The following is an 11,669-nucleotide window of genomic DNA, read 5'->3' on the forward strand; positions in this document are numbered from 1 at the left end:
CCATCCGCCATGCTGACCCTCAACACCATCCGCCATGCTGACCCTCAACACCATCCGCCACGCTGACCCTCAACACCATCCGCCACGCTGACCCTCAACACCATCCGCCACGCTGACCCTCAACACCATCCGCCACGCTGACCCTCAACACCATCCGCCACGCTGACCCTCAACACCACATCCGCCACGCTGACCCTCAACACCACATCCGCCACGCTGACCCTCAACACCATCCGCCACGCTGACCCTCAACATCACATCCGCCACGCTGACCCTCAACACCATCCGCCACGCTGACCCTCAACACCATCCGCCATGCTGACCCTCAACATCACATCCGCCACGCTGACCCTCAACATCACATCCGCCACGCTGACCCTCAACACCATCCGCCACGCTGACCCTCAACACCATCCGCCACGCTGACCCTCAACACCATCCGCCACGCTGACCCTCAACACCATCCGCCACGCTGACCCTCAACACCACATCCGCCACGCTGACCCTCAACACCATCCGCCACGCTGACCCTCAACACCATCCGCCACGCTGACCCTCAACACCATCCGCCACGCTGACCCTCAACACCATCCGCCACGCTGACCCTCAACACCATCCGCCACGCTGACCCTCAACACCATCCGCCACGCTGACCCTCAACACCATCCGCCACGCTGACCCTCAACACCATCCGCCACGCTGACCCTCAACACCATCCGCCACGCTGACCCTCAACACCATCCGCCACGCTGACCCTCAACACCATCCGCCACGCTGACCCTCAACACCATCCGCCACGCTGACCCTCAACACCACATCCGCCATGCTGACCCTCAACACCATCCGCCACGCTGACCCTCAACACCATCCGCCACGCTGACCCTCAACACCATCCGCCACGCTGACCCTCAACACCATCCGCCACGCTGACCCTCAACACCATCCGCCACGCTGACCCTCAACACCATCCGCCATGCTGACCCTCCCAAAACTGTGGCCAGGCACGACTCCAACACCATCATTATGTTTGCCGTTGACACAAGGGTGGTAGGCCTGATCACGGACGACAATGAAACAGCCGATAGGGAGGAGGTCAGAGACCTGGCAGTGTGGTGCCAGGACAACAACCTCTCCCTCAACGTGAGCAAGACAAAGAGGAAAACGAGGGCCGAGCATACCCCCATTCACATTGACAGGGCACTAGTGGAGCAGGTCGAGAGCTTCTTGGTGTCCACATCACTAAGGATCAATGTTCCAATGTTACCCGCTTTAAGTTAGTTTTAACAGTGGCCAAGTAGTCTACTGTAGCTATTTGATCATAATGTAGGCCTACCAGAGCGCCGAGTCTAGGTCTAAGAGGCTTCTAAACAGCTTCTACCCCCAAGCCATAAGACTGCTGAACAGTTAATAAAATGGCTACCCGGACTATTTACATTGACCGTCTTATTTTATTATTGTTTATTCACATGTTTTACACTGACTCTTTTGCACAGGCTCCATGTACACTCACTGGACTCTAACCACACACTCACACATACTACACTGACACTCCAACACACACACATATGGACACACACACACACAAAACACATACACACATGCATATTGACGCCACACACATACACATACATTCACATTCCTACACACTCTTCACATACACTGCTGTTACTCTCTGTTTATTATCTATGCACAGTCACTTTACTCCTATCTACATGAACATATTACCTCAATTACCTTGACTAACCCGTACCCCTGCACATTGACTCGCTACCGCTACCCCTTTCTATATAGACACTTTATTGTTATTTTCTTCTGTTACTCTTTTTCATTTAGTTATTTTGCACATTTTTCTTACTTACTTTTGAAAACTTTGAATTTTTGGCTCGTAAGTAAGCATTTCGCGGTTGTATTCGATGTGACAAATAACATTTGATTTGGTAAACTTCATGGACTAAAGTTTCTTGTTGTGTGCTGGTGTTACCTAGGGGATTGTCTTTTGCACAAGTGCTCTTAAAATCCCTACAAGTCTTGACGAGTCATTTGAAGAAGGTTATGTGGTCAGTTTCTGAGAGGAAGTACTGTTTGGTGCTCTGACCAATAACCCTCTAACACACAAAGCAGAAGAGAGAAAAAGACTGTTTCAAAATACCCCACAGGGAAGAAACATCTTCCTTATTTGGGCAAAGAACAACACTCAGAAGAAGGAACTAATTCAGTCAATATGTCCATGGCTCAAATCTGCCAGTCTAACTTAGTTGTCTCTTTGGTTGAGGACAGTATAAGCATCATAGTGAATTGGGAACTGGGAATGTGGTTAGGTGTGTAAAAAGTGTAGTGAAAAACACCAGACATCATAGCGAAAGTGGACAGAGACTGAATCAGAACATGACAGACGTCAGGCTGGAACAGGTTGGTCAGCGAGGTGAAATCGGCGCTCTCCCACTTGCCAGAGCTCGCTCCTCACAGCTGTCCCAACTACGGGGAGGCCTTTCCTCTCAGATCTCCATGAAACCTGACCTCATGCCCGCACTGTCTTGAAAAATAATGCTGGGTTGACATTTGGCCCTAAAAGCCACTTGAGGAAAGTCGAGAAAGGCACTTTCTTTGTTGACCATAGAATTTAGACCTACCTGCTAGCCACTTGATATGGACCCAAGCTACTTGTTGCGCAGGGTCATCAGTTACAGATCTGAAAGAATAGAATTTGGCCAACCCGTTGGCTGCATAGAGTTCCAGGCATATTGTTAACAGCCATCAGATTCTCACAGGTCTAAAAGACCCTTGGAAAAGTGTAGGGAAAGGGGGCCTGCAGGTTGATTACAGACTGGACCTGTGACTCATGCTCCCTCCATCATAAAAATCTCTCTCAGGACTGCTGACACTTAATAAGTGATGGCAGTCAACTCAAGTGAAGGCTTGGTGGGTGAATATACAAGCTGCACTGACGTCACCCACCTTAACATGCTCCATTCAAGAATGTCAATGGGAAATGATCCTGAATTCACCATTTTATCTGACAATGATAAAAGCTAATGTTCTATCTGGTGGGGTTTCCAAAGGGAAGCTTTCCTTTGCTATTGTCTCCTGGGGTTAGTTATTTTGTGGTACTTAGCTCTGGGTGGTTTTATTTATCATTCTGTGGCAAATGACTGAAAAGGGCACTACATTGATACGCTTGGTGACCTCTTCAAGTGACCAAAACCCATTTCTTTGCCACATATGCCTTGATATTCAACTCTCAAAGGCTACTTTCCCTCAAAGCTGTGAATATGTTAGGATTGATTCGATCACAGTTTGGAATCTTCAGAGTCTGTCAGATTCCACTGTGATCCCTGGAGTTCTGTTTACTATTGGAGTAAGGTGTTAAAGTGGTCCCTTAGAAGCTGCCAACACATCCTCCTGTAAGCTTCAGCTGAGCTTGGCAGAATACTAATACCCTGCAACTCTAAAGCAAGCCCAGCAAGAGAACTGTCAGTGCACGATCGCAGTCAGTGTGTGTGTGTGTGTGTGTGTTTGTGCGTGTGCGTGCGTACATGTGCGTTTGTAGCAAATTCCCTGTAACTCTCAGCTAAGCGGTTTAAAACGGCCTCTGCCTTGTATCAAGCACCACATTGACTCTGACTATGTGGCTCATTATTGCTTCTGTTTAATATCTGTAGCAATCACCCTGACACATCACAGGCTGGCTCTGTCACTATGGTTACCACACCGTTCATTAAGGCCTTAATATTGCAACACCACAACCATGCGGGTGCTGTTGTGCTGTCTCGTAGCTATGCCTGGAGCACGCTCTCTGTTCTCAGTGAGCCTCACCACGGCACTTACTGGGCGCCTTATTACCATCTAGGGTTATCTCTCCGACAAGTCCTTCTGTCATAAGGCTAGACCGATGTGCTAGAGTTCTCTGGAGACTTCCTCTATTAATAAACACTCTATGAGCGTAGATTTGAGATGGGGATACTTTCTAATCTTCTGTCAAGCTGTTTTGCTGTGAACAACTAAGAGGAGTAATGAATCAGACTTCAGCCATTCAAAGCACTCTAACTGACGTCTGACTGCAATGATAACAGACACTGTAGGTCAAAGAACTGAAGTATAGTGTAGAGCAGACATACAGTGGAGTTTTTTCATCTATATGTTGGGTATCCAGTGAGGTGGAAGGTGTGCTGCAGCTCAGGTTTGTTGCTGACAGGGAGAGAGAGAGAGAAGCAGAGAGAGAGACGGAGAGAGAGAAGGAGAGGGGGGGAACATACAGACAGACAGACAGACAGACAGACAGACAGACAGACAGACAGACAGACAGACAGACAGACAAGGTGAGGGAGAGAGAATGAGAGAGAGAGAGAGAAAAAGACAGAACTCGTTGGCTCACCAGCCCCAGAGGGATGATAGATGAGGCTTGGCGGGAGGATACAGAGATTTATGTGAAGCCTTAAGTGAACCTGAACACACACACACAAATACACACACACAAAGCTTTTGGAGTGGCTGATTTGGTCCACCAGTCTGAGTGCATCCAGAACAGAGGAGAGCATGTCTAGGGTATCTCTTGAGACTGCTACATGACCACATAGTTAAACACTTCCATATACTTAATGTTGTCCCTGGAAATACTGTCATTTATAAACCACCGTATGATGTCATAAAGTAGCCTATATTTCACAGTGTTGATGCTCAACAAGGACTATTACAATGTACCCCAAAATGTGTGTCTAAGATGTGCTGTTTCTGTTTGCATTTGAAAAGTTAAAAAAATACGTGTTCAATGCTCCAAAAAATGTCAAGGTGTGTTATGTCAGCTGTTCAATGAAGAGGCGTCACTTACCTCTTTCTCTGAGATGTAAAGTTGCTCCCCTTTGAGTATTACAAAACGATTTTTCCAGATCTCCCTAAATATCCCTTTGCCACAGAACTTGCGAATCCAACCGATTTTGTCTGGCTGCGTGTTGTGCTGGTTTGTGTCCTGCGGGCCCTGCATATTCAACGAAAGCAACAAAGTAGCAGTTCAAGACATGAAATTGCCAGAACACCTCGTTTAGATTCGAAAGTGGGACTGAACAGACAAGAAAAAGAGGAGAGTCTTTTTGTGAGGCGACTCAGCCCCCTGTCATTTCCTTTGTCATGTAGATGCTGTCACATTCCTTGCGCGCACAGTTTTTCTTGGGCTAGTGTTTTTGTCACCATCTTATGATCTCAGTTAGGCTGCACCGACCACGTTAGACATTTACATTCCAAAAAATAAAGCTCGTTTTAAAATGATTCCGTTATACACAAAAAGAGCACTCCCTAAAAACGTTTGTCTTTCACAGCATCCACAACAAGCATTTCATCAGAACACTTTTAAACTCTACATTGCTAGATCTCTTGTCAAATATAATCGTGTTGATCAAGTTAAGATAGTGGGGGACATTCTCCAGTTAGACAATGAATAAATAAAGCAAATTAGCATGTCTAACAAATGCATCACTTTGGAGTTTGGACTGAGACTTGGCTACAAAGTAACCGAGTCAGTAACGTATCAAGTAGCATTGACGTGTTTATTAAATACAACACTCGTTACATTGTAGCTTGTTGTTACATTCTTTGTAATAGCAGCTAACCAGAAACCCGTTATTACATTGAAGGTGAAGTGATCATCACTTGCATCGTTTCAGAACCTTACCCGTTTAGCTGAATTGTTTTTCTTCATTGTGAAGGATAGGACTGTCGATGACTATCCCCGACTTCACTCAGTTATAAATCCGCAATTTTGTACAATAGGCTGATGCCAAGAATGGCCGTAAATTCTGGACACGGGGTGTATATGCCCGTGACGCTCGAAAGCTGCCAGTAGCCTATGTCTTACTCCTGTCCTCGCCGCCTCCCTAGGCTGGAACACTTCAATTTTCTCCCTCTCTATTCCTTTGTAGTTATAACTGAATGCGGTTGGTCTAGCTACGCTCTCGCATGCTCTGACCACCGAACTGAACTGGTAGTGTCTAGTTACGCGGATGAGTCCGTTTCATTGCCTCCCTGTTGAGTCCCCCTCCCTCTCCCTCTCCCCTCTTCTCCGGGCTTTGGTTATTAGAGAGCATGCAGCTGGGAGACTGGATAGCCTTCTCCCCCGCTCTGTAACTCGATGGCTCAATCTCTCTAAAACCCAAGCTGTAGGGCTACCGAGTCATGATATCATCACGGAAAATAAGGAATGAAGGTACGAGGTTCGTGTGAAAGACGTAAATATGGAAATGATAGGCTGTAGAAAGTGGGTGTGTGTGGGAGGGGGTGTTAGGCTACAAGTACAGTGATTGATGTCTAGAAAATGTTAAATTGCACTCTCTAACTTTTGTATAATTTCAGCCGGAAGTGATGCTCAAGAGCCAAAAGTGGTCCCCTTTTTTTCTGTACCATGTCATCAAATTGTGTAGGAAGTCAAACATTTCATATATGTTACATCCTGTTCAATTGGTATATGTTACAAATTCAATTCGTAATATACTATACCTTACAAAGTTGATGTGTTTAAGATCCTGGAGGGCATCTTTAATTATGTTGTGATGTTCTAATGACCCTCAAGATCTCACAAAAAATTATCAATAAAACTAGAAAATTATAGGAAGATAGAATATAGGTCTGGGCTATGGGGTGGAAAATGTTATACCTGTGATGTAATAGTCAGTCTCATTAACAACAAAATGGCCACTTGCTGTTTACAACCTTTGCTGACCCTCTTAGGTTTCCAAGAATATCTGAGGAAGCTTATCCCTTAAGCCCCCTTTCCACTTTCACACACTCTTGATGTTGTAAAACGGAAAGGATAGGACTACACCAATATGAATAAACAAGATTGCTGTGCCTGAAATATGTTTTTCTCCAGTGTCTTCTCAACACCATTATTTTAATTTCCCCCTAAAACAAATATTTTAATTAAACTGAGTCACTACTGAAATGACACCAAACAAGGTAAAGCACATCTCCAAATATTTGTCATCATGTTGTCAGCATGTTAAAAACTCAAATGAAAGCAGGAAGCACCAGTGACTAGATCAATAAAAATGTGGTCAGATGAAGCAGATGCTAAACTACAGGACTGTTTCGCTAGCACAGACTGGAATATGTTCCGGCATTCCTCCGATGGCATTGAGGAGTACACCACATCAGTCATTTGCTTTATCAACATGATATGACGATGATGTCGTCCCCACAGTGACTGTACATACATACCCCAACCAGAAGCCAAAGATTACAGGCAACATCCACACTGAGCTAAAGGCTAGAGCTGCCGCTTTCAAGGAGCGGAACTCTAACCCGGAAGCTTATAAGAAATTCCGCTATGCCCTCCGATGAACCATCAAACTATGAGGGCACAAGGCTAGACCCAAATGCAGACACAGGAGGCAGATGGTTGAGCTCCGATATTTATTATAACAAAAGGGGTAAGCAAAAGGCAGGTCCGGGACATGCAAGAGTTCATAAACCAGGTCAGAGTCCAAACAGTACCAGGGGATAGGCAGGCTCGAGGTCAGGACAAGGCAGGGGTTCAGTGATTAGGTCCGAGTCCAAACAGTACAAGGGGATAGGCAGGCTCGAGGTCAGGACAGGCAGGGGGTCAGTCATTAGGTCCGAGTCCAAACAGTACCAGGGGATAGGCAGGCTCGAGGTCAGGACAGGCAGGGGGTCAGTCATTAGGTCCGAGTCCAAACAGTACAAGGGGATAGGCAGGCTCGAGGTCAGGACAGGCAGGGGTTCAGTGATTAGGTCCGAGTCCAAACAGTACCAGGGGATAGGCAGGCTCAAGGTCAGAACAGGCAGAGTGGTCAGGCAGGTGGATATGACGTCAGGACAGACAAGAGTCAACACCAGGAGGGCTAGGAAAAAACAGAGACTGGGAAAAATAGGAGCTAGGAAAAACACTGTTTGACTTGACGAAACAAGACGAACTGGCACAGAGAGACAGGAAACACAGGGATAAATACACCGGGGATGTAACGGTTTCTCTCCTCCTCTTCGTCTGAAGAGGAGGAGTAGGGATCAGACCAAAATGCAGGGGGTTTTGAAAACATAATGATTTATTAAACGACGAAGACGAACACGAACACGAAAAAAACACTTGGAAATGATTACAAAATAACAAAACGAACGTAGACAGACCTGAACTAGAGAACTTACATAATAACACGAAGAAGGCATGAACAGGTACAGACTACAAACAAAACGCTACAGTCCCGTGTGGTACGAACATACATACAGACACGGAAGACAACCACCCACAAACAAACAGTGAAACCAGGCTACCTTAATATGGTTTTCAATCAGAGGAAACGTCAAACACCTGCCTCTAATTGAGAACCATTTCAGGCAACACATTAAACCCAACATAGAAACACAACACATAGAATGCCCACCCCAACTCACGCCCTGACCAACTAAACACATACAAAACAACAGAAAACAGGTCAGGAACGTGACAGGGGACTAATGGGGAAAACAGGTGACACCTGGAGGTGGGTGGAGACAATCACAAAGACAGGTGAAACAGATCAGGGTGTGACAGAACCGGGCAACGCATCAATACAGGACTAAGATCGAATCGTACTACACCGGCTTTGACACTCATCAGATGTGGCATGGCTTGCAAACCATTACAGACTACAAAGGGAAGGACAGCCGAGAGCTGCCCAGTGACACGAGCCTACCAGACGAGCTAAACCACTTCTATGCTCGCTTCGAGGTAAATAACACTGAAACATGCATAAGAGCACCAGCTGTTCCGGAAGACTGTGTGATCACGCTCTCCGCACCCGATGTGAGTAAGACCTTTAAACAGGTCAACATTAACAAGGCTTACCAGGATTACCATGACATGTACTGTGAGCATGCCCTGACCAACTGGTAAGTGTCTTCATTGACATTTTCAACCTCTCCCTGTCCTAGTCTGTAATACCAACATGTTTTAAGCAGACCACCATAGTGCCTGTTCCCAAGAACACTAAGGTAACCTGCCTAAATGACTACTGACCCGTAGTACTCACGTCTGTAGTCATGAAGTGCTTTGAAAGGCTGGTCATGGCTCACATCAACACCATTATCCCAGAAACCCTAGACCCACTCCAATTTGCATACCGCCCCAACAGATCCACAGATGATGCAATCTCTATTGCACTCCACACTGCCCTTTCCTACCTGGACAAGAGAAACACCTATGTGAGAATGTTATTAATTGACTACAGCTCAACGTTCAGCACCATAGTGCCCTCAAAGCTCATCAATAAGCTCAAGACCCTGGGACTAAACACCTCCCTCTGCCACTGGATCCTGGACTTCCTGACAGGCCGCCCCCAGGTGGTAAGGGTAGGTAACATATCCGCCACGCTTATCCTCAACACAGGGGCCCCTCAGGGATGCGTGCTCAGTCCCCTTCTGTACTCGCTCTTCACTCATGACTGCATGGCCGGGCACGACTCCAACACCATCATTAAGTTTGTAGACTGCACAACAGTGGTAGGCCTGATCACCAACCACGACGAGACAGTCTATAGGGAGGAAGTCAAAGACCTGGCTGGGTGGTGCCAGAATAATAACCTATCCCTCAACGTAACCAAGACTAAGGAGATGAATGTGGACTACAGGAAAAGGAGGACCGAGCACGCCCCAATTCTCATCGACGGGGCTGTAGTGGAGCAGGTTGAGAGCTTCAAGTTGTATTCTACACTTGTTGCATTCGGCACACGTGACAAATACACTTTGATTTGATTTGATTTGATGGTGGGGGATGAATGGCACGACAATGGGCCTCATAATCTCGTCCCAGTATCTCTGTCCATTCAAATTGCCATTGATAAAATGCAATTGTGTTCGTTGTACGTAATTTATGCCTGCCCATACCATAACCCCACCACCACATTGGGGCACTCTGTTCACAACGTTGACATCAGCAAACCGCTCGCCCACATGACGCCATACACGCTGTTTGTCATGTGCCCGGTACAGTTGAAACCGGCATTCATCTGTGAAGAGAAGACTTGTCCAGCGTGCCAGTGGCTATCAAAGGTGAGCATTTTCCCATAGAAGTGGGTTATGACGCCGAACTGCAGTCAGGTCAAGACCCTGGTGAGGACGGCAAGCACGCAGATGAGCTTTCCTGAGGTGGTTTCTGACAGTTTGTGCAGAAATTATTTGGTTGTGCAAACCCACACTTTCATCAGCTGTCCGGGTGGCTGGTCTCATACAATCCAGCAGGTGAAGAAGACGGATGTGGAGGTCCTGGGCTGGTGTGGTTAAACATGGTCTGCAGTTGTGGGGCCGGTTGGAAGTATTGCCAAATTCTCTAAAACAATGTTGGAGATTGCTTATGGAAGATAAATGAACATAAAATTATTTGGCAACAGCTCTGGTGGACATTCCTGCAGTCAGCATGCCAATTGCACACTCCCTCAAAACTTGAGACATCTGTGGCATTGTGTTGTGTGACAAAACTGCACATTTTAGACTGGCTTTTTATTGTCCCCAGCACAAGGTGCACCTGTGTAATGACCATGCTGTTTAATCAGCTTCTTGATATGCCATACCTGTCAGGTGGATGGATCATCTTGGCAAAGGAGTAATGCTAACTAACAGGGATGTAAACACATTTGTGCGTGCGGAACATATCTGGGATCTTTGATTTCAGCTCATGAAACATGGGACCAACACTTTATATGTTTTTTTGTGTAGATTTGTTTACAGCTGGACGTGTGCTGAACCTGTCAAGTGTAGACCTTCCTTCTTCTTGCTCTTTCTCAGGGCAGACTCTCACTATTCAATGCACAGACGGTTCTCTCTGTCTGTCTGAGAATAAGGAGACAGAGGGTAGTGAGTCTACTGTCTCAAGATTCCCCCGATCTCTTTCTCCCGCTGTCTCCTCTCACAATCTCCTATCATGGTTGATGAAAAAAGGAAATCCGGATGGAGTAATAGGATGGAGTAATCCCAGAATAGTCCCAGCAGCATGACTCCTGCTAATCCTACCCAGCAGTAGTGTTAAAATGCACTGCTGGCCTGGTATAACACAAATCTATTGCGCAACTACACTGGAAATCAGCTTATAGACTATAGCATGACCTCACTTCACGGGGGCCAAAGGAGGCATTGTGTGTGTGTGTGTGTGTGTGTGTGTGTGTGTGTGTGTGTGTGTGTGTGTGTGTGTGTGTGTGTGTGTGTGTGTGTGTGTGTGTGTGGTGTGTGTTGGTGTGTGTGTGTGTGCGTGCGTGCGTGCGTGCGTGCGTGCGTGTGTGTGTACAATATGTGTGTGTGTGTGTGTGTGTGTGTGTGTGTGTACAATATGTGTGTTTGTGTGTGTGTGTGTGTGTGTGTGTGTGTGTGTGTGTGTGTGTGTGTGTGTGTGTGTGTGTGTGTGTGTGTGTGTGTTTGTTTGTGTGTGTGTGTGTGTGTGTGTAGACCAGTGAGGGAATGGTCTAATGGTCTAGTTTAACCCTTTGTTAGACCAAAGCCACTTCAACAGTTCACTCTTACTTCACTTTCTCCTCTTTGTCTCACTCTAACTGTTTCTCTTGCTCTCCCCTATTTTTCTCACATGCCTGTAGATGATCAATCCATGATTAGGTCCATAATACTGATCAATAAACTACCCAACCCACTCTGACACAAACACAGCCCTCAGGCTAATGTGAAAGCATGGCAATCCCCTTACT

At 46.4% G+C, this 11,669-nt stretch overlaps 1 protein-coding gene across 1 annotated transcript in view; it reads right to left on the bottom strand.

Annotated features, from left to right (window-relative positions):
* Window positions 1–6,057, bottom strand: part of LOC129846023 (pleckstrin homology domain-containing family O member 1-like) — a 37,441-nt gene extending 31,384 nt beyond the window's left edge. Inside the window, exons 1-2 of the mRNA XM_055914030.1 lie at window positions 5,663–6,057; window positions 4,826–4,972 (exon numbers count right to left, since the gene is read on the bottom strand). Coding sequence (XP_055770005.1) covers window positions 4,826–4,972; window positions 5,663–5,689 — 174 coding nt within the window. The 5' untranslated portion in view covers window positions 5,690–6,057. The remainder of the gene's footprint in view (window positions 1–4,825; window positions 4,973–5,662) is intronic.
* Between the last annotated feature and the right edge of the window lie 5,612 nt (window positions 6,058–11,669).

Source organism: Salvelinus fontinalis, unplaced genomic scaffold, assembly GCF_029448725.1.
Source record: "Salvelinus fontinalis isolate EN_2023a unplaced genomic scaffold, ASM2944872v1 scaffold_0431, whole genome shotgun sequence".
Classification (NCBI taxonomy): domain Eukaryota; kingdom Metazoa; phylum Chordata; class Actinopteri; order Salmoniformes; family Salmonidae; genus Salvelinus; species Salvelinus fontinalis.